The sequence below is a fragment of the Monodon monoceros genome, unplaced genomic scaffold (genome assembly GCF_005190385.1).
Source record: "Monodon monoceros isolate NGI ecotype Baffin Bay Population unplaced genomic scaffold, NGI_Narwhal_1 Super_Scaffold_15, whole genome shotgun sequence".
In the NCBI taxonomy this organism is placed as follows: domain Eukaryota; kingdom Metazoa; phylum Chordata; class Mammalia; order Artiodactyla; family Monodontidae; genus Monodon; species Monodon monoceros.
In genome coordinates this window covers 19,238,911-19,266,327 of record NW_021703771.1, presented here as the reverse complement: position 1 = coordinate 19,266,327, position 27,417 = coordinate 19,238,911, and the positions used below count along the sequence as shown (strand labels likewise).

Here is a 27,417-nt window from a genome sequence, read left to right as displayed (position 1 = left end):
GAATCCGTTATAGGGAAAAAATCATTTTCTGTCCAGTAAACACCTGTGAGAGGACCAGGGTCCGCCAGGCTTCCCTAATGACGGTCTTGCGTCCTCGTTCCTCTCCTCCTCCCCAGGGGGAGGTGAGGCAGACCTGCCTGGAAGGATGGGTCCCTGACAATGATGGGGATGGTGGAGCAGGGGTGTGCACAAAGAGCTTAATTTTTTGCATAAAAATAGTGGAAGAAAACTTGAGTTTCAGGGGTAGCCTTGGATCAAGGGGGTGAGGACAGGAGTAACAAGAGGAGAACCGGAATGGGAGGAGGGCAGGCTGCGGAAGAAAGCCAGAAAGCCAGCCAGCGAGGCACGCCCTGGGGTGGCAGAGACTTGGAAGGCAGAGTCATCCCAGGCCGCACAGCGGTGGGTCCCCTGCTGTGCGTAGCCGACTTGGAGGGAAGCTACCTCATGTGGATGGAATTCAGGGAGATCAAGAAGAAAGGGCACTCTTCCATATTTGAGTCTCTGCTGCATGGACAAGAAGAATGGTTTGAAAGAGGCAAGAACAGGGGGGACACAAGTAAGAATCAGGACCTAGGGGATCAGGAAAAATAGAGGCTCCCCAAGGAATGATCAGATTTTGGGGGGAGGGGGTGAGAAGAGCTCCAGTGTTTCCCGAGTTTTGTAAGATAAAGAGTCTTTTTATTTATTCAAGAGAGGAGTGACCTCATAAATTAGTTTGGAGTTGTGTCAAGTGACTACAGTCTGGGTAATAAATGTTTGTATAGTTGTAAAAGAAAAAAAAATGTTGGGGCTTCCCTGGTGGCACAGTGGTTCAGAGTCCGCCTGCCGATGCAGGGGACACGGGTTCGTGCCCCGGTCTGGGAGGGTCCCGCGTGCCGCAGAGCGGCTGGGCCCGTGAGCCATGGCCGCTGAGCCTGCGCGTCCAGAGCCTGTGCTCCGCAACAGGAGAGGCCACAACGGTGAGAGGCCCGCGTACGGCAAAAAAAAAAAAAAAAAAAAATGTATCTTCCTCTTTTTCATTTAAAATGAAATTGTATACATTTTCCCATGTTGCAGAATATTGGAGAACTGACATATTTTTCTTGGACCCACTACGTTCTGTTCTTATACCACCTCATTTAATCCCTACGACATTCTCTGAGGTAGTCGTATCACTGTAGCGGTTTTTTAAAATAAAAAGCTGAAGCTCAGAGTGGTTAAGTAACATGTCTGAGGTCGGACAGCCAGTAGTGACCAACCCCGGGGGGAGACTGTGGCCGTCAGAGTCCAAAGCCCTCTCCATGACCCCGTGCTGCTTGTCACAGTGAGGCTGGAAAAATGAGGTCCTTGAAGACCATCAAGGGGCAAACTTAGGGCAACACGAATGGCAGCCCCGGGAAGAGATCTGCCCTGTGGCAGGAGCAGGCTTTGGATTTCACAATATGTAGTCGGTCATCAGCTTGCCTGACAACTCAACCCTGCCAAAGGATGTGACCCTGTTTTACAGATCATTTGGGGTTTGGCTCACCCCACTTCGCCCTGGAAAGCGGTTTCATGAGACGTAACTAAAACCGATCAGTGTTATGTGGCTGCAAAAATCGTTAACCAGAAGGCTTTGGCTTTGCTCCGTGAAGGAAGCTGGTGCTGGGCTATGGCTGGAAGCTGACCGAGGGGTCCTGAGTAGTGACCCCTGGGACAAGTGAGTCCCGGTGCCACCAAGGACATCATCTTTGAAGTTACCGGCCACACCTCTGTCCTCTGGCTCATTCTCCCGGCTCACTCAATAAACCCACACATCAGCAATCCTACGGATGCCCAAAGGAAGCGGTTCTTTGTTGGAGAGTGTTTCCCTGTCCTGTGGATGTAGTAAATAATAAGACCACTTTCTTGTTCTAAAAGACAAGATTATCTCAACTACAAGAGTGAAAATCAATGGCGAGATGAACAATGATTGCAAACCACAACCAAGGCTTTTTGTCCTCGCTCGCTTATTCTAACAAAGCAGGGATGGCTCCGCCCCTGCACTCGGAGTACCCGGCCGCCTGCTGCAGTGTGAAGAACAAACGCTAAGGTTTCCTGGTTTTATTTATACTTAAACTGTGAACTCCATTTGTTTTGAGAACAAAATACGGTGGTTGTTAAAATCATTTATGTTCTCTAAGTCAATGAAAAGGCTTGAATTTCATATTCAAGAAACGTGTGCCAAAATCCAGAAGCAGTACAAATGAGGTACTTAATACAAAAAGCTGTTCAAATAAAGAAATCTTACTTAAAAAATAAATTTTTTTTTTTTTTGGCCACGCCATGCATCATGTGAGATCTCAGTTCCCTGACTAGGGATCAAACCCATGCCTCCAGCAGTGGAAGCAGGAAGCCCTAACCACTGGACCACCAGGGAAGTCCCAAAAGAGCTTACTTTTTTTTTTTTTTTTTTTTTTGCGGTACGTGGGCCTCTCACTGCTGTGGCCTCTCCCGTTGCGGAGCACAGGCTCCGGACGCACAGGCTCAGTGGCCATGGCTCACGGGCCCAGCCGCTCCGCGGCATGTGGGATCCTCCCAGACCGGGGCACGAACCCGTGTCCCCTGCATCGGCAGGCAGACTCTCAACCTCTGCGCCACCAGGGAAGCCCAAGAGCTTACTTTTAAAGGAGCTACATCTGTCGGCATTCACTCAACAATCCTGGGCACCCACCTTCTGGGTGTCAGCCAGAGATGTGGGGTGAGTCTGTAATGGACGCTCCCAGGCTAAGGAGAAGTGACACCTGCTGGGCTGGGAGGGGAGGAGGGTTCACCAGACCGAGGTTTCCGTGAGGCTGCAGGCCGCTTCGCAGAGGAATAAGGGTGAGAGAGCCTTAAGGAGAGGAGGGAGGTGGGCAGTGGGGCTGTGGGCATGCCGCAATTCAGGATGATGACCAGGTCTCAGCCTGTGGTCCCAGAAGTGAGGTTGCTGAAAAGGAGGCGACAGTCACGAGTTGATAGGATCAAGGGACTCTGAACTTGGGTACTGGCTCCACCATCCATATAGACACTCAGCCAGGATGCAGGCAGGAGCTGGAGTGCAGAGGAAAACAGGACGTTGGGTGCTAAATTCTTGGTGACACTGGGGAGGGGCTTAGGTGACAGTGATAACGGGGGGGGGGGGGAGACAGGGTAACCAGGAGGTGTGAGCCTCAAAGGAGCTGGAGGTATAAAGAAAATCACTGCAGTAACCTAAGGAAGTTACAGAGTATTCTACCAAGAAATGTTTTACTTCCCCAAATTCCCGCAAGTAAGCAGTCAGGCTCTTGGCATGGATGCCTTTCTAGGGAGCAGGGTGTTTGAATAGAAGGGATCATAGACGTCACGCTTGTAACTCCTTAACTGTGCAGATGGAGGAAAGGACGGACATCTACACTCACCAAGGCCACAGCAAACTGATGGGCTTGCATGATCCAAAATCCAGTTAAAAAAAGCGGGAGACAAACAGAGCGACGGCATCTCAGGAGCCTGTCTGCCTTCAAGGGTCACATGCAGAGGAGAGTCCCCTGGCACACCTGCCACATCTTCCAACCTGCACACACTTTAACTACTTTTTTGTCCAAAGGCAACAGCATGGACCAGTTCCTTAACTCTAGGATTTAAATCCTTTAGAAGTCTGCATTCTAGCCCTCATCCTCGCAGCTCTGACATTTTGCAAGCCTGGACGTGGAAGTCCTCTCCTCTTCATCCCAACGTGAGAAAGGTCAGGCAATACCAGGGTTGTCTGGTCTGCATGTGCACGGCGGCTGTAATCCAGAGAACCTGCAGGGGCTTCACTATTTGGAGGGGAACCGTCCATGTCCTATTTTGGTCGTGCCCCACTTAAAGCTGAGGTTTTAAAAATATGGACTGGTGACAAGACAATGAATCTTATTTAACAGGTAGTCACCAGCATTTAAAAAAATTAAATAACAGAATAGAAAATATCAGGTGCAATCCCGAAACTTTGTGAAATTCTCTTTCAGGTGAGTGTGTTTGTGTGTGTTGGGTCCTGTGTGTGCGCTGAAATGGTTCTCAGCAAGATTTAAAATTCCAAAAGATGTATTATTTTAACCCTAATTTGATTAACCAATCATATTTAACTTTAAGCTAATTCCAAAGGCAATTCAGCGGAGGGTTGTTTTTTGTTGTTGCTTTGTTTTTCGAGGCTGGGAAAATTTATTTAAACAAGCAAGTATGCCTCATCCTCTACTGTGTCCTGGAATTACCTTTCATTGTTAAGTTCATTCCTCACAATGATGAATATCCAAATTGAATATTTTCATGAGAACAAGTTTAATCTTGGTAAGAAATCATGAAATGTGAGATAAATGACAAAGACTCTACAGGCAGTTTTTTCCAGAGACTGTAATTATCTACCTTAAGGTTTATGGATAAGCAAATTGTAACTTTTATCCTCAAATCTTTCTTTCATCCAGTCATTGATCATTCACTAAATTCATCTCCTTACCAAAAGGCACATTCTCTTTTGCAGGATTTCATTGAAGCATCGTCACTGACATTCTGAAGCGAAGCTAACAGGTTCAGAGAGGGTGACTACTCAAGGTCCTTCAAGTGAAACAGGAATAAGGACTTCTGACCCAATACTGTGTTTCTTTCTTTCCTTTTTTTAAAAAATAATTTGTGTCTCTTTTTCTCATTATAAAAGCAACATGCATTCATCATTTGAAAACACTCAAAGGTGCTAAGAAGAAATTAAAAATTACCCATACTCTCTTCTTAGTGAGAACTTTTAACAGGTTTGGACATTTCTTACTGCTTTGGGTTTTTTTTTTTTTTTGTGGTACGCAGCCCTCTCACTGTTGCGGCCTCTCCCGTTGCGGAGCACAGGCTCCGGACGTGCAGGCTCAGCGGCCATGGCTCACTGGCCCAGCCGCTCCGCGGCATGTGGGATCTTCCCGGACCGGGGCACGAACCCACGTCCCCTGCATCGGCAGGTGGACTCTCAACCACTGCACCACCAGGGAAGCCCTGTTTTGGGTATTTTTAATTGCTGCTTTTATAAAAATAGGATTGCCTGAGATAGCTCACATAGAGACGGGCGAAGCAGCAACCTCTCCAAGGGGAGGGTTGTTCCCCATCGAAGTCGTCCTTCCCAGAGCTGATAGAAGCCAGTTCCAGCAGGCTCTCCTGCTCGTCTTCCTTTTCTTGAAAATACTTTAAAGCCCCATGAAGCAGTGGTTGGGGCAGGGAGAGGGCATGGTGGGAAAGACTCACTGAGCCAGACCCAAAAGTTTTGCGACAGTATATGTTCAAATGGGAAAAAAAAAGAGTTAGACTTTTCCTAACTAAAACTACCTGATACCAAGGGGAGAGAGAGAGAGAGAGAGAGAGAGACATGTGGAAGGAATGGAGGGAAGACGGGAAGGAAGGAAGAAAAGAGAGAGGGAAGGGAAAGAGGGAGAGGAGGAGGGAGGGATGGAGAGAGGGGAAGGGAGAGGAGGGGGGAAGAAATCGAGGGAGGAGAGAGTGCTTGCAAGAGCACGGGGGCCTGTGGCTTCTAGGGCACCACAGTCCTGGGATGCTGCAGGGTTAGGGCTTGAGCCCAGAGTTCCAGCTTCTGCCACCTGTGAACCTACCAATCAAGTCCTGTCACCTTGAGCTGTGAAGGCCTTATTTACATTACGTTGTTTATGCTTAAAATTTTTATATGCATGTTGCTTTTTGATGTACAATGACTTTTAGTTGGGCCTCAGTAACCTTTTATATATTTGAATGTGTATGTTATATATATTTATAATTTACATAAGTGAATGGAATTGACATACTCATGAAACCAATAAATTACTCTTAGTAAATGTCTCTTTGCATGGAGGCAACCAAAATGTCCATCAACAGATGAATGGATAAAGAAGATGTAGTACATATACACATCGGAATACTATTCAGCCATCAAAAAGGATGAAATAATGCCAATTGCAGCACCATGGATGGACCTAGAGATTATCATACTAAGTGAAGCAAGTCAGACAGAGAAAGACAAATACCGTATGACATCACTCATATGTGGAATCTAACTTAAAATGACATAAATGAACTTATTTACAAAACAGAAATAGACTCACAGACATGGAAAACAAACTTATGGTTACCAAAGAGGAAAGCAGGGGACGGACAAATTCGGAGTTTGGGATTAACATACACACTACTATGTATAAAACAGATAACCAACAAGGACCTACTGAATAGCACAGGGAGCTCTACTCAATACTCTGTAATAACCTATAATGGAAAAGAATCTGAAAAAAGAATGTACATATATATGTATAACCGAATCACTTTGCTGTAAACCTGAAACTAACACAACATTGTAAATCAACTATCTTTCAATAAAATGTTTTAAAAAGTCTCTTTAAGATTTATACATGTTACCACTCAGTGTGCACCACCTATGTACATTATTACATGTATATATTATACTATATATGTAACGTATATTATCTAGCCCTCCCGCTGCCATTACCTGTGTAAAGAAACGTGTTGGAATGTCCTCCCACCACTACGTCCACGCCCTTCACTTTCTGAGCGATGAGTTTATCCATTTCAAAACCAGAATGTCCCAGTGCAATAATTTTGTTCACATTTAGAGTTTTCAGCTTATCTACTTCAGGTTGCAATGCAGTGATTTCATCTTCGAATACTAAATTCGTTCCTAAGGAAGAAAATAAATATGGACATTTATTGACAACAATTTTTATTATATTGCTTATTATACAAGCATACCAAATAAAAACACCTTAATCTCCTAAAGCTCTTAAATTACTAAGACCAAAACTTATTTATAAATTCAGTATAAAACCTCTACAAAGCCAATAAAGATTCACATCAATATGCTCAGCTGCATTCGCTTAATGCTGCACCGGTTTAAGGTTGTGGATGATATTATGTTACTCAAATTCCAACAGTGAGGAGGCTTCAGATTTGGAATCTCTCTATTTTTTTACATCTATTTGTATATTAGACTTCCATCAGGCCAGTGCTGAGCGTGGCTGAGCACATAAGCATGATGGGCTGTATCTATGCCAAGTCACTATGCTGTGCACCTTAAACCCATACAGGTGCTGGATGTCAATCATATCTCAATAAAACTGAAAAAAACCAACCAGATTAGCTACTCTACGGCTTTGTTTGCAAGTTCAACATAATCAGTCTTCACACTTGAAACTCTGTCAGCAACTAGCCCTTGAATGCCAATCGTATGACACCGTTGACAACTCTGTCTTGTTCACTGGCTAAGGTCAGCATTAGAGCATCACGGAGCTCTGATTAGATTGCAGTGGGCGGGGGGGGGGGGGGGTGTCCCATCCAAGGACTGCTGGCCCTGGGAGCGTGCGCATCCTTCCCTGGAGGCTCGCCCCGCACGCAGTGGGAGCGGAAGCTTGACCGCTGGTGCAGCTGGTGAGTATGGGTGTGACTCCCCAGCTGGGCGCTCTGTGTGTCGCAGGCACGTGCTACCCCTGTGGCCAAACCCCAGCGCAGCTTGAGGGCTTATGGCTCTGACTGGCACACAGGTGACTGCAAACACAGACACGCTGCCCTGAAGTCACATCCAGCCACCTGTGACTCGGGATCCTCTAGAGGATCCAGATTCCCTTATGCAAGTATCTCAGAACCATCTCTCAAATGAAAATGCTGAAACATGAATCAGTCTCGTAATGCTCTTTCGAAACCCAGGAGTCTGCCATCTCCAGTGTGAAAAGTATTCAACTCTCTAAGGAGCTACAGGACTGTTAAACTAATCCCTTGTGATGCCATGGGGTTTGGGGGTCTCTGTGTGCTCCAGTGGGGAACTCTGGAGTCTCTCGAATCAGTCAAGCCAACACGTGCCAGTGAGCACATAAAATAAACAGCATGGCTGATGGCAAAGCCGGGGGCATTCCAGACGGATGGCCTGAAAATGAGTGGCGCACAGATGTGGGGTGGGACCCGCAGTGCTGTAAGTAACTCACAGGCAACATTTAAAAATCAAGAGGTGATGTCTGCAGGGCAGAAATAGAGACACAGACGTAGAGAACAAACGTATGAACACCAAAGGGGGAAAGGGAGGGTGGGATGAATGGGGAGATTGGGACTGATATATATACACTAACATGCATAAAACAGATAACTAATGAGAACCTGCTGTATAGCACAGGGAGCTCTACTTAATGCTCTGTGGTGACCTAAACGGGAAGGAAATCCAAGAAAGAGGGGATATATGTATACATAGAGCTGATTCATTTTGCTGTACAGCAGAAACTAACACAACATTGTAAAGCAACTATACTCCAATTAAAAAAAAAAAAAAGAAATCATCTATCCAATCCTACTTTACTTTTGAAAAGTAAATAAATATTGATTTGTTTCAAAAAAAATCAAGAGGTGTAACAGCTTGGCCACCATTGTCTGCCATGAGGCCATCAAGAATAATATGCTTCTTGCCAGTCACCCCCAGAAGCTCAGGGCTCCCAGGTCACCTCCAGTGCCATGTCACCATCTCTGTGAGCTGCTCATTGAGTCTCTCCTTAAAACGACAAGGTGAGCTCACCCCTGTGCCCCACTTGCCACCCCGTCTCCTTTAATTTCTCTCTATATCATTTATCACCTTCTGGCACCAAACATTTTCCTTATTTATTTCTTCTCCCACTGAACGTGAAGCTCCAGTGGGCAGGGCTTTTTTGGGGGTCAGTATCTCTGATGCCTAGAACAGTGCCTGGCACAGAGGCAAGCTCTCAGGGGAATGAATGAATGAATAGCTGAAGAAATGTTTGCTGAGACTTTCAGACAATGCTACCGTCCTCTACTTCAGTGTGGCTGGCAAGAAGAAAGAAAAAAGTTGAGAGAAAGGCCTCTGAGGACAAAGGAATGTGTTCTCCTAACACATCAGAAACCTCACAGGATCGGTCATCTCACATACAGAAAGCATGGGATATATTTCAGTATATCATGAGTGGAGTGAGAGGAAGTCCATTATCTAGCTAAAATAAATTAAACGTGCTAGAAATACAAATTATACTTGTGGGTCACCAGCACGGGAGGAATGAGGCTGGATTTGGGGTCAGAGGTCTGTAGGGGGAGCCGGGCTGCTGGGACTGTGGTCTTGGGAGAAGCAAGTGTCCTTCTCCACCCCTGCCCAGCTCCTGCCCTGGCCCCTGCATGGTGCAGCCTTTCTCTCCTGAGAGCTGCTGGAAAGAGCATGGCCCCTTCGGAGCCCCTGTCTGTTGTAACCTGGTAAAGAACTAAGATGGGGTGCTGTCAGAGTCCCAGACAGGGTGGTCTGAGATCTGGAGCCCTTTGTCTCTCCACCACCCCACTCCCCTTCTATCTTTTTACTGGAGACTATTTAAAAAAATTTTTTTTTAAGTCTTTATTGAATTTGTTACCATACTGCTTCTGTTTTATGTCTTGGTTTTTTGGCTGCGAGGCATGTGGGATCTTAACTCCCCGATCAGGGATCGAACCCGCACCCCCTGCATTGGAAGGCAAAGCCTTAACCAGTGGACCGCCAGGGAAGTCCCTTTCTTGGTGACTATTAAAGGACGGGTAATGCTTTTCTCCAAATCATGCTGAACTCCTCAGCCTGACAATCCAGTCCTCACACCCCCTTTCTAGCTTTCTCTGCTTAGAACCCATGTTCCAGAAAACTGAACACCCAGCCACTTTGGGACTGTGGTCCCACACCTGCCTGCTCTCACTAGTCCATTCCAGCAACTTTCACTGGGAACCTCCCCTGTGCTGACACCCAGCAGGTCCCTGTCCTCAGGAGCTTGCGTCCTATCACGTGACTCTGACCTCACTCCTGGAATGCCTTTTGCCCCAGTTGCTTCGCACACCCTGGAGAGGCCAAGCAAGGTCTTCATCGTGTCTACCTCACCCCCAAGCCGGCCATCACGTCCTTCGCTCAACGGAACCCCTCCCTCTCCCTCCCTGACTTTGTTTATGACTCTTCTATGGCGTTAATTACATGCCGCCTTAAATGAACTCAAAACCCCCTGGGTGGAACAGACATTATGGAGACACATAATTTTTCAGTTATTCAACACGTCCACATCTTTAGCCCAAGATCCTCAGCTGGTCACTCTACTGGGTTCCAGATTTTCACTGAGAGGAGACCCAGCTCTGTCCTCAGGCTGCTCCAGTCATGCAGGAAGCCCAGAGCGAGGACAAATGTGATGAGGGGGAGGCGTTTTCTGGGGATGACGGGGACCCCACAGAAGTGTCCCACCCGAGGGCGCCCTGCGGCAACCGGGCCACATTACTCCAGCCCTACCCATGTCGGTGATTGGTTCACTCTGTAATCGCCACCCTGGCCTCTTGGCAGGAAAGCCCCAGGTGGTTCAGAGGCAGCATCCCCTGAGCCCCGGGGAAGGTCTGATCAGCCCGCACAGCGATGTCTGCAGGGGTGGTGAGAGGAAGAGGTCAGGCCGGGTGGTGGAGAGCAGCCCGAGGCTGTACTCCAGGTCCCTCGGGTGGGACCACATCCCTCTGAGGCAGAAGAGCACTCCTAAGACACTTCAAAAGCCAGTGCCTCAGCAGAAGCTAGCACACCAGTGTAAAGCAATTACACTCCAATAAAGATATTAAAAGAAAAAAAGCCAGTGACTCATCACGTCCGTGGCTGTCCTCTGTGGCTTCACAATGACCTCAGCAACAGCCGGTGACCGTGTGCAAAGGCTTGGTCACCGTGGGATAGACGTCCACCTGCCGCCTGGGGTGCCTGACAAGCCCCAGGTCCCCAGCCGTGGAGAGCGGCCCAGCCCCGCCTCCAAGCCCTGCAGGACCCTCTGGGCCCCGGAGCCGCTCAAGGCCAACCGTTGACCTTTTCGTTGTTTCCGACTGTATTTTAAACAGCAGCAACAAACACGTGACTTTTCTAATTGTTAATTAGATGTCCTTTATCAGTTCATTCTTAACGAAAACCCTTACTTCCCTGTTTTCTTCAAATGCGGACAGAACACTGATTTGGATAATTTAGAAAAAAACATCTTTTTGTTTTTACTGCCAAAGTGCTCCTCTAAAAGTGGCTCAAAAATGTTTTCTGAATGGTCTCAGGGTTATACGTGTGTGTGTATAGATATAGCAGATATATATATATATCTCCTGTATGATATATATACACACACACACACACACAAGACCATTCAAAAATGTATATATATTTCCCAGAAAGCCAGATACAACAAAGTCATTAAAACTGTAAGAGACAAATAACTAAAAACAGAGAAAGCAGAGTTAACTGGACATGTAATAATCATATTAGAAAAGGAAAGTTGAGGTAAATTGAGGTAAAACCCTGGCTCTGGGCTCTGCCTCCACAGGAAGAAGGGCGTGAGTCACGTGGCTCTCATCCTCCAGTGAGTGACTCTGTACCGTTCAGCACTGGATATCAACGGCCCTCTCGTCCAATTCTGAATGCACTGAATTAAACAAAGATACTGTTTATGTCAACAAAGAAGTTCATTGAGCAGGAAGGCGAATGTCTTTAAGAAGTAACTCAGGGCAACTGGGAGCCACTGGACTGGTTGTTCAGTGTCATCCTAAGAACACACGTGTCCAATACCACACGTTCCTACTTTAACCAACGGTCCAGAAAAATAATGCCAAGCTCTGATTTAGTGCATCTATTTTCAAGCAGCAAGGGCTGTAAAAGAAGAAAATACCTGGATTGGAGAGGAAAGGGGTTTCTTTTGAAGTGTATCCAACAATCCCTACAACTTCATCACCAACAGGAAGAATTTTATACGGCAAATAAAGTCCTGATATTTGAGACGCCAGCGGCCCCTTGGCTTTAATGTTTGCACTCAGAATTGGAAATTTGGCCTCTTTGAGAAGTGGATCAATCAGGCCTTCTACACCATTATCAAATTCGTGATTTCCCAGTGCCTGGTAGAAAGGGAAAAGAGAAAAAGAATCAGGTACTCCGGAGTTGCCAGTAAAAGCATACTTTAAAGAACATTACCTTGGGGAATTCCCTGGCGGTCCAGTGGTTAGGACTCCGCGCTTTCACTGCTGAGGATGAGGGTTCAATCCCTGGTCAGGGAACTACAACCCTGCGAGCCACGCGGTGTGGCCAAAAAACAGTTACCCTGGCACAGGGCTCCCAAACCTGGCGGAGCCCTAGGAAGCCGACTGCATGACTGCTGTCCTTCTCAGGCTCAGAGACTTTATTCTGGGGCCCTGGGGTTGGGCCCAGGGGCAACCAGATCACCAGGCTGGTTTGAAAACTGCTCCCCAGGGTCCACACCACCTGCTGAAGGTGGCATCAACGTGCGTAGGAGTCACCTAGAGACCTGGCTGGGTGTCCACTGACCTGCCACTCCCAGATCTGGGACAGGTCAAGAGTGTACGGGCTCAGAGCCAGGGCTTTGGGAGGAGCTGGCACGCTTTAACACAACACTTGTTCCCACCTGCTTCCCTCGTTTCCTTTCCTCACTGTTCCGGGACTGGCTATAGGGGGCAAAATGACCACTTTGACGTCTGGCAGCTTCCCCTGGGGTGATGCTGACAAAACACAACGTGCCAGCCACCTCCTCAAAGGCCTTCCGCCCCCTTGTCCGCGGGCCTCCTGGAAGAAGCCCACCTCCTGGGGGCACGCACCCACCTGCTCTGGCTGCCAAGGCTGATTTGCTAACTTAGTACTTAAACCAGTGAGTCTCAAACTTTCTCAACACCACACCCGATTTTGCTCCACCTTGAGGGTCATCTGAGAACAGGCCTGGAAGTGCTGGCGGGTGACCCCTCTGTCTAAATGAACACCCCCCCCCATATTCTCTTACTGCCCTGCCCTTCTCCTTCCTGCACGCTCCCCTCCGCAGCGGCGCGCTCTGCATGCCCGTGGGGTCCTCCCCGCGTGGAGGACTCCCTGAGCCACTGTGTCCCACCACCTCCACCCTGCTCAGCCCTGGAACCCCTCACCTGCCCGGCAGGTGCCCCCTGGGTGCCTGGGCTCAAAGGGCCATGTGTGTCGTGTCCTCACGTGCACTGCTTCTCCACGGAGAAAGCAGCACAGTGTCTTCATGTTCCCGTGTGCCCTGTCTCTCCGACCGAACTCAGAATTTCTGAACTTGCCTTTTCCCCCCATCTCTGAGTATCTGCTCATTTTTACTTCTTCCTCTTACCTAACTGCTTCCCTCTTAAAGGCTGACCGAGTTAAAGGTTCTCCCAGTCTTCGGTAATTGCCTTTTTCTCTTCTATTCTTAGAACATTATGGTTCTTTCCTATGGTGAAATATGTCTGCCTTATGAGGTTACAATAATTATCTTGCTTAGCTGTAAAGTTTTTTTAAAAAATGAATGTTCCTACAGCTCTTCCCGAGAGATTATCCAATAAGTCAGCCGCCTTACACTTTATCATTATATTGCTAGCACTCAGCAACAGCTGAAGTTACATTTTTCCTTTATTTGTCTTGCCTGGTGTCTCCTCCTTGGACTTGAGTGTAATGCCCTGAAAGTGGTGACCTTGGCTGCCTTTTCCCCTCTCTGCCCTGTGGGGAGAGGAGCCCTGATCCGGGTGCTCGGAGCGGTGCACAGGTGCCCGAAATATCTCCCTGGCACTCACACCTTCCACTCCAAACTGAACATCTGCTGCCCTGTCTTTTCTCCTGACTCTTCATCTGTCTGTCCGGCTGCCACGTGGACATTGCCCTCCAGGGTCTTACAGGAACCCCAAGCTCACCTGGTTCAAAGCCCCTACCTCGGGCTTCCCTGGTGGCGCAGTGGTTGAGAGTCCGCCTGCCGATGCAGGGGACACGGGTTTGTGCCCTGGTCCGGGAGGATCCCACATGCCGCGGAGCGGCTGGGCCCGTGAGCCATGGCCGCTGGGCCTGTGCCTCCGGAGCCTGTGCTCCGCAACGGGAGAGGCCACAACAGTGAGAGGCCCGCGTACCGCAGGAAAAAAAAAAAAAAAAAGCCCCTGCCTCTGGGATTCCCATCTTGGTCCAGGTGCTATCATCTTCCAAGTCAGTACAGCCAGAAGCCCCGGGGCAGCTGAATCCCTCCCCCTCGCAGCCTCTCCCACACCTCCCAGCAGCATCCCTTCACTTTGGCTAAATGCTCCGGTTCAGCCCACCCCATTGCTCCCACCTGCCTGCGCCCTGGCCACTCCTTCTGGGAACTGCAACAGCTTCCCAGCCGGGCCTCCAGCTACCACCATCGCCTTCTCTGAACCATCCTGCACGCATCTTGCTGCCAGAATCATCTTTCCAAAACGCAAATCTGAACTTGTCCGTCCGACCTTAAGGTCCCACAGAGGCTCCCCACTGCCTTTGTGATAAAGTTCAATGTCCTGAGCTCTTTGAGGTCTGGTCTCGCCTTCCCCTTCAGCCTCCCTCTGACACCCACCCCCAGGCAGCAGTCAGGCGTGGCACCATCACTAACGAGGAAGAACAGTCAATGAATAAAACAAAAGTCGTAATGAAATGAAAATGAGCCGGCATTTACTAAGCACTTGCCACATACCATGCAAGGTGAGTCTGCAGAGCAAAGCTGGTTTCCTGCTGTGACGTTGGTATTATTACTATCCTCATGTTACAGAGAACAACTGAGCTCTACAGACATTAAATCAATCGTTCAAGGTCACACGATTAGTAAGCGGTGGAGCTGGGACCAGAGCCACTTCTGACTCCAACCTTCTTCACCTCTATGCTTGGATGTAATGGGTTTCGCATAAGACCTAGTACAGGGTGAGCCCTCGAAATAAAATCCTGACTACTCGTACTTTTCCATGCTCTCACGGATCTCTGTCCCTCTGTATATGATGCATAAAAGATGATCGATTGATACATACATAGGGAGACAGAACATTCCTTTCCCATGCCAGGCCTTTACTACCTTATTCAACTAATGGCCTTAGCTCCTGAAGTCTGATGGTCCTTCTGGAAGAAAGACTTCCCCAAACCCTCGTGGTCGTCCCTGAGTTAGCTGTCCTTCTCTGCTCTGAAGGTCCCCCTCAGGCAGCCCTAGCAGACCCCACAACTGCCCACTGAGTCCCCGTATCACCCAGCACAGTCCCTGGAGCAGAGCATGAATAAATGACTGAGCAGAAAAATCTCCATCAAATGTCCTTCTCCTACACACAGCTGACTCTTCCTACAAAAATCAAGGCAGGACGTGCTCCACGGAGTTGCCTGGGAGTGACCTGGTGCTCACTGCCGGCTCTCCCAACCTCCCCATGGCTCCCCGCTGCCCCCTATCCCGCCATCAACCTCCAGCAGGAACCTACCCTCAGTAAGCCAGTGAAGGAGATGCTTGTGAGGATGCACGTGATCCCAGGTGTTGGGAAAGAGTCTCCACAACCTCAGAGAAACCCCTAGAGAAGCTCTGCAACACCCGGGCGACCCTCCCTTCCCCTCACGACCCATCAGCCACCAAGCCCCGTTGCTCCTGCACCGCCACCGCCAGGGCTCCCCTCCTCTCTGCGCTCCCAATGCCCCACTCTGCCTCATCGCTCTTCACCCACACCTTTCCAGAGTCTCCGAGCCGGTGTCTGGTCGCCAGGCTCACACACCTCTCGACCACAGCCCGCGGGCCCCCAGAACGCGCGTCCCCAAACACCCACCCGACTGCTTCTAGCCCTGGTGTGAGTCTCTGCGAGGCTCCCCCCCTGCCCACCGAAACCCCAGCCCTGCCTCCTCGGACGCCGTATGAGCGAGCCCCTCCCTGATCTCCCTGAGCTCTCGCGTTTTTTCTGCCAGACCAGGTGCCCTCAGTTCCAGGAACACTAATCCACCTGCATGCAATGAGCTGCCTTAGATGCAGCCCAAGGTGAGCTCCGTGAGAAGCCTTTCGTGGTGCCATGACCGCAGACAACCCTCCAGCCACATCCGTCACACCTCGCTGCCGCTGTCCACACATCTTTCTCCCGGAGGCAGGAGTGGTGTCGACTGTCACAGTGTCCTTGGTGATGCCAGATGAGCGCCTGGCACCAGCGCCCTGCAGGTGTTTACTGAACGGATAATAAAACCACCTGCTTCTTTCAAACAGGCTCCATTTTCACCTATGATTTGGTAAGTGAGCCACTGAAACTTTTCAGTAGAAGGCAGGATATAAAAACACTTGGTAAATAGTAGTTAAGTGATATTTAGTTGTCAAACAAGAGAAACCAAATTGCTTGGAAGCAGGTGAACCAGACAGTAAGCTTGGAAGCTTAGCCAACTGCTTCACAATTCATCGCCTGGTCCTCATTTCATTTCCTGTGTGTGTGTGTTTTTTAATTAATTAATTTATTTATTTTGGACTGCATTGGGTCTTCGTTGCTGCGCGCGGGCTTTCTCTAGTTGCGGTGAGCGGGGGCTACTCTTCGTTGTGGTGCCGGCTTCTCATTGCGATGGCTTCTCTTGTTGCGGAGCACGGGCTCTAGGTGCACGGGCTTCTGTAGTTGTGGCGTACGGGCTCAGTAGTTGTGGCTCGCGGGCTCTAGAGCGCAGGCTCAGTAGTTGGGGTGCACGGGCTTAGCTGCTCCGCGGCATGTGGGATCCTCCCGGACCAGGGATCGAACCCATGTCCCCTGCATTAGCATGCGGATTCTTTTTTTCTCTTTTAACATCTTTATTGGAGTATAATTGCTTTACAATTGTGTGTTAGTTTCTGCTTTATAACAAAGTGAATCAGCTATACATATACATATATCCCCATATCCCCTCCCTCTTGCGTCTCCCAATCCCACCCCTCTAGGTGGTCACAAAGCACCGAGCTGATCTCCCTGTGCTATGCGGCTGCTTCCCACCACTGTGCCACCAGGGAAGTCCCCCCTGTGTTTTAATTTATATTTCCACTAATATCTTATGGGCATTTGTTGGTGAATAGATTTTTAAACAAAGTTTTCTGACAAAGTGTCTTGTCTTGCACATGTGAATGCTGTACAGATTTCATGATGGCAGTTGGGAAGAAAATGGAACTTTTTGAAGTGTCTTTCTATTGGGAATCTACCAAGGGGATCAACTCTTTGGTCTATCAAAGGATACCTATAGGGTATCTGAATTAGAAAGGGGACATTTCATAGCCCCAGTTTTGTCTACAAAGAACTGTGAAAATTACCAGTGAATTTGACATGAGGGAATTTCAAGAAAGAGAAAAAATTTTAAAGACAAAAAAATGACAAAAAGAAATACTAATAGTTAAGACTTTCATGCTACATGGCCAAGCCCTGTTCACACATGAACTCATTCAATTCTTACAATGATATGAGGTAGGTGCTATTATTTGTCCTTTATAGAGATGGGAAAACTAAGGCATGGGGCTTCCACAGCTAGCAAGCGGCAGAGCTGGGGTTTGAACAAAGCGAGGCTTTAGCATCCGGGACCTTAACTATTCTGCCAAACTGCCGCTAATACAAGCACCTGTAAACCATGATGTAAAAGGATATAGAAAGAAAAGAATGTATATATATACATGTACAACTGAATCCCTTTGCTGTACAGCAGTAATGAACACTACATTGTAAATCAACTATACTTCAATAAAAAATTATAAAGAAATAAAAAATAATTATTATACACAGAATGGATAAGCAGCAATGTCCTACTATAGGGCACAGAGAACTATGTTCAGTATCCTATGAAAAACCATAATGGAAGAGATTATAGAAAAATACAAGCCTCTGGAAGGGATGAGTATCACTCAACAACCCACCGGTTTCTTCCAGATTTCTACAGTGCCAAGCAACATGGCCCTGGTCCTTGTCCTTAGGAAGGGTAGGGCAGACAGGGAGAGAGCGTGACATAAACACATCCGTCCATGCATCCATCAAGCAAGTGGGAACCACAGACGGGGACGTGTGTGAGAGAGCCTGGGAAAGACGCAGGCCCGCCCTGCCCGTTAAGGATGGACAGGGCTCCAAGTGTGAGCTTCACCTGGTCAGGGGAAGCTCCCAGGCAAATGACATCAGCTATATTAACAAATGAGGGGATGAAGACATGACAGCTGAGATAGTCAAAAATGTTCCCAGTGAAGACAAGAAGCTTAAATCCAGGTGGAAGAAAAACGAAGGAAAGAAGAATTGATTTAAGAGCAGTGCAGGATGCATCACACAGAAGAAAAGAATTTGTTTTAATCCGCAGAACTCAATTGTGATAACGTCAAAAAGCCATTTGTCAGAAATTTGCAACACATGAATTTAGTGAGTCATTTAGACACTAGCTCATCCCATGAAGGAGTCTGCAGGAAACCCTATAATTTAAGGGTTAGGAGAGAATCTGGTCTATCACACAACAGGGCTCAGCTGCCAATCACTCAGGGAGACTCAGCAACACCCGTAAGTGGGAAGGATCACAAGGTAGGTCTGGTTTGGGTGGTACATTTCTGGCGCTGTGGCCACTTCTGGTGTTGGGTTGCACTCCACACCCCCAGTTTTAGGCCCTGGCAGGTGAATGTGGCACCTGATTGAATAGCAGAAAAGATCCCCGGACTTAATCCAGCTTTCCTGCACCTCAATGTTCGCTGAATGAATGACTGAACAAACAAGTACTGAACAGACAGCATTTCACATTTGCCATATAAGCTCTCTGTACATGCAAAATACCCATACCATTGTTACCTTTAGAATCACCTGCTCAACTAATTGGGTTCCAGGCAGGTTTAACTACATCTCGGAGGAGCTAGAAGGCTCCAGCTAATGTTTGGATTCTATATAGAACCAACTATTCAGGTGAGGGAAAAGAAGTGTCAAGAGGATTTTCAAGTTCTGGTAACACAGCTGAAGAACACAGCCAGGGAAGGAGCTTACACAGCATTCAGAGGCGTCTGTGAGTGAAGTGGGGAACACTGTCAATCTGCTGTGGGATTTGTTTGGTTCCTTTCCCTTTTCAGTTAAGAAAACACAGATGGCTAGGACAAGATGAGCTAAGAATCTGCCTTTGTTTCCTCCTCTCCGTGCCTGAGGCTGGTCTCACCCAGCCCAGCTCTGGTGTGGAAACTCAGACTGGAACAGGAAGCGTAAGGTCCGGGACCACAGCCACAGGACAGGGTCGGGGTCGGGGGGTGAATGTTCACATCACTGAGGCCCGAGGATCCACAACCCACTAGACATGTACAACTTCTGAGGTCTGAGCTCTAGGAAAAGCTACCAACTTTCTTTGCTTTTAAAAAGAGGACAACAAAATCCCCGCTGCCATTAGATATCTCTTTCAAGCTTCCCAAACCAGCAAGGCTAGTCTGTCTTCCCAGAACATCTGCTTTGTTATTGAAGATAAACTCATTTAGTTTCCTCCATATGAGAGGCTTTGTCATTAACCACTTGAATATAAGGTGACTTCTCTTTGCTTAGGGATTGGTTTTCTGGGGAGGAGGGGAAACATGCCCACTGTTGATTTGGGCACATATGGTACCCGGGCATTGTCTTCTGCAGACAAGATGTTTAGTTGGAGAATCCCTTTGCACAGGTATTAGAATTTCAGTCATTTTTGCTTTGCTTTGCTCCTCCCCCCTCCCCCCCTTCATAGGCCCTACCCAGCCTCTTTATGTGGTTAAGGGCTCAGGCGGGCATGGTCCCCTCCACTGAACAGTAAGTTTCACCCTGGCAGGTCTTGTTTACTGCCCGAAGCACTCAGCACAAAGCCTGGCACAGGCCAATGCCTAGTGAATATCTGTGGACTGAGTGAATAAAAGAACCTCACAGACAGCAGGCTTGAACCTGGGTTCATCATCCTCCCGTTGTGGCCACCGCCTTCTATTACGAAGAAGGTAACCCTCCATCCAAAATCCTGGGAACCTGTTTGTCTGGAAGCGGTGGCCACCTGCAGGTACCTGGGAGAAGACCCAAGCCCTCCCTCCACAAGGAAAGAGCCGCCATGAAAGGGCTTGTGAAGGGGAAATAAGAACGTTGTCAGGCAAACTTAAGACTTGTGCGTAAAATTCAGTGCCAGCACCAAGCGAGCTATGTTGGCAGATTAGAAGCAAGGCAGACGGCAAGGGCTGAGGCGCTGAGAATGACAGGGGCAGACCACCCTCTCCAAATGCTCTGTTTCATAGAGGAGGAATCTGCTGCCCAAACCCACATAGATAATGACCTGCAAAAGCCAAGAAGTAAAACCTGGGTGTCCTGAGGTCCTGTCCAGATCTCTTTCCACCGCTTCTGTCTGCCACAGCCCTACAGGGGACAAGCATGTCCAGTAAGTTCAGGAAACGCCTTTAGCTGGAAATAACAGGCTTCAGCTGTCAGGGGGTAAGCTTACTACACCTCTGCACTCCTGAGGTGTAGTGTTAAACAATGCTGACTCTCCCCGTGTCCGTGGCTTGAACCCTCTTAGTCATCTTTTGATTATAACCTCTCCTGAGCCACTCCTGCCAACAGAAGGTGACCGTGGCTAGCACTGTGCAAAGAACTTTCCATGCATTATCATCTCCTTTAAACCCCACAGCAATCTATGGGGGGAAGACCGCCATCACACCCACCTTACTCCTGCGGAAAGGAAGGCTCCACGAGGTCCAAGAACCTGCTCACAGCCCTTAGATTTTAAGTGGTAGAAAGGGGACCTGATCCCAGACAGTCACCCCGAGTTCACCCTCACAGCCCTGTGCCACGCTGCCTACCTACTGAAACTGGTCCCAGTGGCTTCAGCCTTTCTTTCCCCGTCACCATAGTTCCGAACCAGAGTCCCCCTAAAACCGAGTTCCCTTACTGAGTTTATGATTAATCTCTCTGTTCAAAACTTTATTCCCTTTCTTGTCCCCTCTGACCTCAACCACGTGCTAACTGAACAGTAATCAACCAGAGTCAGAGGAAGAAGATGGCCCGTTGCAGATTTCATCATTAACGTACAAACTCAGGTTGTTCTCCTAACAGGCCCTGGAGCCATGGACCACCTGGCCAGAGAATCGTAAACCGGAGACACCCTGACTCCAGAAACTGTGATTAAGAAATGTCACAAGACAATGATTAATCCCAGCTTCTTTGTTCATCCCCTTTAAAAACACCAGTAACTCAAAGTCTAAGCTGGAGTGGATCTGAGGCTCATCTCCCACTCCCTTGCTTGGCGCCCTGCAATAAATCTTGACTTTGACGCAAACTCCCGCTGTCAGAGTTTGGCTTTCTGCGCCGTGGGCACGTGAGCACTTTGCCGGGTTGCATTCAGGGCCCATCATCTCCCACCTAGACCGCTGCCCAGCCCCTTCTCCCCTCCTCTTCTCTTGTATCTTCGCCCTCCCATCCATTTCTGTTCATCTTCCAAAACTAGGATTTCCTTCTGTTGCTGGGAGGTATCTTCTCACATCAACCAGTTCTCTAGTTCTCTGCGGTTACCAACTGTGTGTCCAACAATTCAATTCCATTTTGACACTGTCTACCTGGAGTGAGCATCAGATCACAAATCCCAGGCTCAGAGCCACAAGCCTGCCCCGTCAGATGCCAGCTGCAAGTCTTGGGTCACTTGTACTTCTGACCCATCAGCTATAAATCAAGGATTCCCACGGCCCCTCCACAGGCTTGATAATTTGCTAGAACCACTCACAGGATGCAGGAAAGTGCTTTGGTTACTGTTACTGGTGTATTTTAAAGGATACAACTCAGGAACAGCCAAATGGAAGACATGCATGGTACAAGATGTACAAGTAGAGGGGTGCACATGGCCTCTTTGAGCACACCACCCTCCGGGCACCTCAATGTGTTTACCATTTAGGAGTTTTTATGGAGGTTTCATCACACTGACATGATTGATTAAATCACTGACAATTGGTGATTAGTTCAATCTCCAGGGCCCCTCCCCTCCCCAGAGGTTGAAAGTTCCTACCCTCTAATCCTGGCTCCGTCTTTCTGGCCACCAGCCCTCATTCTGAAGCTGCCTAGGGGTTCCCAGCTATCAATCACCTCATTAGCATACAAAGGACACTCATCACTCATCCCCAAGAGTTTGGGGAGCTATGTGCCAGGAGCTGCAGACAAAGACAAAATGTTTATTTTTTATTAACCAGTCCCTCTACTCAGAAACCTCCAGTGGCTCCCCATGGCAACAGAGGAGAGCCCACACTTTTCAGGGTGGCCTGTAAACCGTACACAATCTCACCTCCCCTGATTCCTGCCACCTTGCTCTGGTCCGGGCTGATCCATCGTGCAGATTCCTGCCTCTGCACCTGTGCTTCATCCTCCTGCCCCTTCACTAAATCAAAATGGAATCAAGGGACTTCCCTGGTGGTCCAGTGATAAAGAATCTGCTTTCCAATGCAGGGGTCGCAGGTCTGATCCCTGGGCAGGGAACTAAGATCCCACATGCCGCGGGGCAATGAAGCCTGCGCACCACAACTTCTGAGCCTGCACGCCTCAACTAGAGAGCCTGTGTGCCACAAACTACAGAGTCCATGCGCCCTGGAGCCCGTGCGCCACAACTAGAGAGAGAAATCCCGCACGCCACAACTAGAGGGAAGCCCGTGAACCACAACTACAGAGAAGCCTGTGCACCGTAACAAAGACCCGACGCAGCCAAAAAAAATTTTTTTAAAAAGGAAATAAATAGAGAGAAGCTCGCGCGGGGCAATGAAGACCCAACACAGCCAAAAATAAATAAATAAACAAAAAATAAATAAATAAAATAAATTTAAAAAAATGGAATCAAAACATTTCTTAGGACGCCATTGGTTTAGAGATGTAAGGAACCTCAGATTTTACAGATCCTCAGGAACTGATGACCCAGACTGCTGAATGGCATAGCCCCAGATTATAGATTCATTATCTCTCAAAGGCAGAGAGAACGGTACCCATCTCTGAATTCTGGGGACGAGCGCTGGGGGTGACAAGCTCCAAATGAACAAAGTCTTGTGTAAACTTTCAAAAGCACAAACCACACACACACACAGACAAAACAAAAATTAATTTGATTATACCAAGTGGAGGATTTGTGTTCAGTGAAAAGACACTACAGACAAAATTACTAAACCTAAATAGAAGATATTTGCAAGGTCTAAACTTGATTACAGATCAACACTTAGAATTCCTGAAAATCAGGAAATATAGAGCAAACCTAATTTTTAAAAATAGAGCAAAGTATGTGAACATGCAATTAGGGAAGAGGAAACACCAAAGTTAACAAACATATCAAATTCACTAGTTATTAGAAAAATACAAGCTCAAACAATGAGATGTCATTTTACACCTCCTGGAAAGCTGGAGAATGATGCAAAGCGGGGGTAAGGATGCGGGGGTCACATCTGCCTGGGGGTGGGGGTGCTGAGTAGAGGGCTCCAGGAAAGCAGTCTGGCGGTCCTTACAGTGCAGTCCCTGTGGCCAGCAATTCTGCCCTTGGGTATGGATCCCAAAGAAATCCTCACAGGCGGGACCCGCAGGAGGCTGCTCGGGGCAGCGCATTTGTGGAACTGCAGCACGATGTGTGCGATCTCCAAACCCATCATGGGGGAGCAGATGCTAAAATGTGTGGAGGTCTCCATGGAGCAGGATGCACAGTGTACGTATGGGGTAGATACAGAGTGACACCACGCAATGAGGAAACATTAATAGCTCAGTCCAAAAAAAAAAAAATCATCAAACCTCTGGTGAGCCCTGCAAATACAAACTGCTACATGGTGGTACATGATTAGCATTTAAAAATAATTTTTTTAAAATAAAATTTTTTTTAAAAATGTACAAAAAAATTAGTTCAGGCAATGGGACTTAGAAGAGATGGTGGAGGGGCCGGAGGAAGGTGGTAGGCTGTGCAGGGCAGTCAGAATCAGATTAAACTGAGAGCTGAAAACCCAAACCCCCATTCCTCACAACTTTTGCTTTTTTTGGCCGGGCACATAGAGCTAACCTTTACTGAGTACTCTGAGCCAGGAGGGTGCTAGGGGTTTGTACATTTATTATCTCATGTATCGCCTGCAAAACTCCTACACCGTTGGGTAGGGGTGATCCCTCCTGTTTTGCAGTTGGAAACAGGACACTCAGAGAAAGCAACGTGCCAAAATCACATGGTGATGCACATCGGATGCACATCTGAGCTGTCTTCCTGTCCCTCTGCCAATAAAGCGACACCAACTAGCGACTTGTGACATTCTCCCTCTAGAGTTTTCTGCCTGGCAGCTGGGTCCAGGGGTCTTCCCCAGGCTTGCCCTAGGCTCCAGAGCTATCAGAACCGCCCCCCCCCCAGCTCTCTCCCTGGGACACACGGGTCCAGAGGTCTAGGGTACTCCTGAGGTTAAGCTAGATTCTAGTAGCTTCCTCTTTGCCCTCCAGACCCACGCATCCTTAGATGTGGCTGCTCCTCAAACCAGGTCCAGTTTCTAGAGAACTGGAGACGCCCCTGCACAACTGTTTTCCACGCTGATCTAAATCTCCAGCTTCCGGGGAGTCAAGATGTAGCGGCAGGTGGGTGGGCATGGGAGGAACATTAACAGCAGAAAAGCGATAAATTCCCTGAGAGCAGTATAAGCAAAATGACAGTGAAAAACCTCTGTAAACCCAGAACACAGCAGAGCTTTGTTAAAGCAACGCGAGAACTAGGATTTTACGCAGGTCAAATCATGTTTGTCAAACCCCAGAACTGCACAGAGTAAGTCTGATAAGATGCTATCAGGACCCTGGCTGTTGACCCTCCTCTCCCTCCTTACCCGCTGCCAACATTATACAAGCTGCCTAGTTTTCCTCAGGCTCCAGTCCAATTATTCTTAGCGAAACTGAAAAGAAAGTAATTCCATCCAATAGAAAGTATTCTAAAAGTTCCCTGTGGTGATGGGCTGTAACTTGCAGCAGACTGCTTTGGCTTTACCCAGAATCCTTCATAAACACTTGATATGATGACTAACACCGTGAGCTTAATTTGACTTAAAGAGAAAAACATTACTATTCAAGAAAACTAGGAATTATCCATCATTTTTTCACCAAAAAGAGTCTACACAACTGTGGAGAAAAGAGTGACACAAAAAGAAAAGTTTAGAAAGTTGTGGTTTATACATGAAATCAAAACAAACTTATGTAAGGTTTATTCTTCCTCAGAGGAAATGTCAACGTAGGCTAGTAACAGGTTAATATTATAAATATTTATTCTGCTGTTACCTTAGGGCAAAGCATCAGGCAGGTTGAGCTGCGGAGATAAGAACGCGAAGAGGCCACTCACGGATTTCTTGGGACCCACGAGTCTTTGGTGGAGTCCAGATGCTGGCGAGCTCCCCAGATAAACTCTGGGGCTCAGGGGTCCCTTTGTATTGCTGCTGCTTTGAGCATCGCTGATAACCTTAAAACCAACGATCAGAATGGAGAGGAGAGCTCTCTGCCCTTCTTTCATCTCTCTACAATGAGCTTTTTTGGAAACCCCCCCCCAAACAAAACAACTACCCTCTTATCTTCTCCTGTCCTCCTCTCTCCAAGTTTCCAGCTGGGGTGGGGGGGTGGGGGAAATACAGCACTGTGCTTTGCTGACCTCTGTGCTCTTCTGATACAAAGTGTGCCATTAGCCCTCTGTATTCCAGCCTGTACCACACCTCTCCCTGCCTTCCAGATGCACACACATGGACTTCACAGATTTCCCTGGACCCCTGCTCTGTTCTTCTAAAGCTCCTAGGATTTCTTGCCCCCAGTTTCTCCACAGAATCCCTTTATTCTAGGATTTTACACAGGGTTAAACTTGGTGCTGGTTTGACTTACAAAAGTCATACCTATTTATTACTGTGTAACTAACTCCTCTCTGCTCCTTTTCTAGAATTCAGTCTAACCAATAAGGCACCACCTTTAACAGAGCACTGGGGAACTTGGACTTAAACTCTTGCCCATGTTTTAAGAGCCTCTCATCTCTTAAGCTGGACTCTCTTCCTAAATCTCTTCTGCTCAACTGGTTTTACTGAAATCCTTTGAAACCCAGTGTTTTCAGCATTTTGGCCTCCTCTCGAAGTTTCTTTCTTTCTGTGTTTAAACCTCTACAGCAGGGTCTGGTAATAATAAGAACTAACATTTAAAGAGGCCATACTATGTGCTAGGCAATCCTCTGAAGTAGATAGAATTATTACCCCCATATTACAGAGGAAGGAACTGCGGCAGAGAGAAAGTCAATTGCACACAGAAGGTGCCCAGCCTTTTTCCCAAGTCTGCCAGCTTAAATATGCTGAAGCTGCGGGGTCAAAGGGTTCTGGAGTCCATTCTTAACCTGTCTCCCTATTCTCGAGCTGGGTGACCTGCATAATGCCCTCAACCTCTTTGACCCTGAGTTAGTTTCACTTCCAATTATTGGTAAATCGAGATAAAGCATTCTTCGAAAGACCGACCAGTAAATGAGAGGTTCGTGACGAGTCTACCTCGGTCCCAGGCTCTGGATAATTGGGGTCCCACGCACCCCAGCGGAACGCCCTCACTGGCAGGGCTGGGCCCCGCTCCTCGAAATGCCCCATCTCACGGTGAGGGTGCAGCAACATCAGTCCGTTTAAGACGAATCGGCCAAGGGACGTCTATGTCTGCGTCCACCTGGCACACTGACGGGGAGTCTCGCTTTCTCCCCACATCGCTCTGCGCCCTGGTCCCAGGCTCGCCACCCGTGCCTCGCCGTCGGCGGCTCCTCCACCCCGGCTTCTCTCTCGGTCCGGGGACTCTACCCAGGGGGCTCCCGAGCTTCCCGGGCTCGCCTTCTTACCATGGCATCGTAGCTCAGGGCGTTCATGAAGTGCGCCACCTCGGCGCCCTTGTACACGGTGAACCAGATGGTACCCTGGTACTGGTCGCCGGCGTCGAGAAACAGCACGTGGGGCTCGGTGCGGCGGATCTGGCGCACCTTGGTGGCGAGCCGTGCCACGCCGCCCACGCAGCGGCTGGCGTTGACGCACTTGCTAGAGTCCTCGCTCGTCTGCTCCAGCCGGCTGTGCACGTCGTTGGTGTGCAGTATGGTGAGCTCCCAGCCGCCTGCCGCGGGCCACAGCAGCGCGCCCAGCGCGAGCAGCCTCAGCGCTGAGGCGCGTGCGCCTCGGGGACCCATGGCTGCAGCTGCCGGCGAGGGCGCGAGGGCGGTGAGTGCTGGCGAGCCGCGCGGGCGGAGGCGTGCGGTGGCGAGCGCGGAGGGCGCCGGAGTCAAGAGATCGGGCCGGCGAGCGGGCGGGCCGGCGGGCGGGCGAGGCGAGGCGGGGCCGGGCCTGGGCGGGCTCTCCTGAGGCCCGGAGGCCGGCCCCACGGCCAGGCGCACGCCCGCGCGGTCACCCGATACGACCCCGGCCCGCCGGGCTGCCGGGGCGCGGCTGGCGGCTGGCACCCGCTCCAGGCGGGAACAGTGGGGAAGCTGTTCACGCTGGGGACCGGGCACCGGCCGCGGGCCCGGCCCGTCTGGGGAGCCTGGGCGCCGGCGGTGGGCTGTTCTTAACGGGGTGCGAGGGAGGAGTTGGAGGGTCCACCCCGCTTCCAGGTCCTTGCTGATTCTCGCCTCTTTAAAATTTTTCTAAAGAGGGATGCCTTGTTTGTGTGAGTGGGTTTGTGGTTGCGCGAGCTCATCACTTGAAAGAACGAAAGAGGAAAGAGGAAGAGAGGAGGTGGAAAGGAAGAAGGGCGAGA

General features: G+C 48.9%; 1 protein-coding gene across 1 annotated transcript in view; it reads right to left on the bottom strand.

Moving 5' to 3' along the window:
* NT5E (5'-nucleotidase ecto) overlaps positions 1 to 26,960 on the bottom strand; it is a 45,051-nt gene extending 18,091 nt beyond the window's left edge. Inside the window, exons 1-3 of the mRNA XM_029224136.1 lie at positions 26,513 to 26,960; positions 11,637 to 11,859; positions 6,461 to 6,649 (exon numbers count right to left, since the gene is read on the bottom strand). Of these exons, the coding sequence (XP_029079969.1) occupies positions 6,461 to 6,649; positions 11,637 to 11,859; positions 26,513 to 26,851 (751 nt within the window). The 5' untranslated portion in view covers positions 26,852 to 26,960. The remainder of the gene's footprint in view (positions 1 to 6,460; positions 6,650 to 11,636; positions 11,860 to 26,512) is intronic.
* Positions 26,961 to 27,417: the final 457 nt, after the last annotated feature.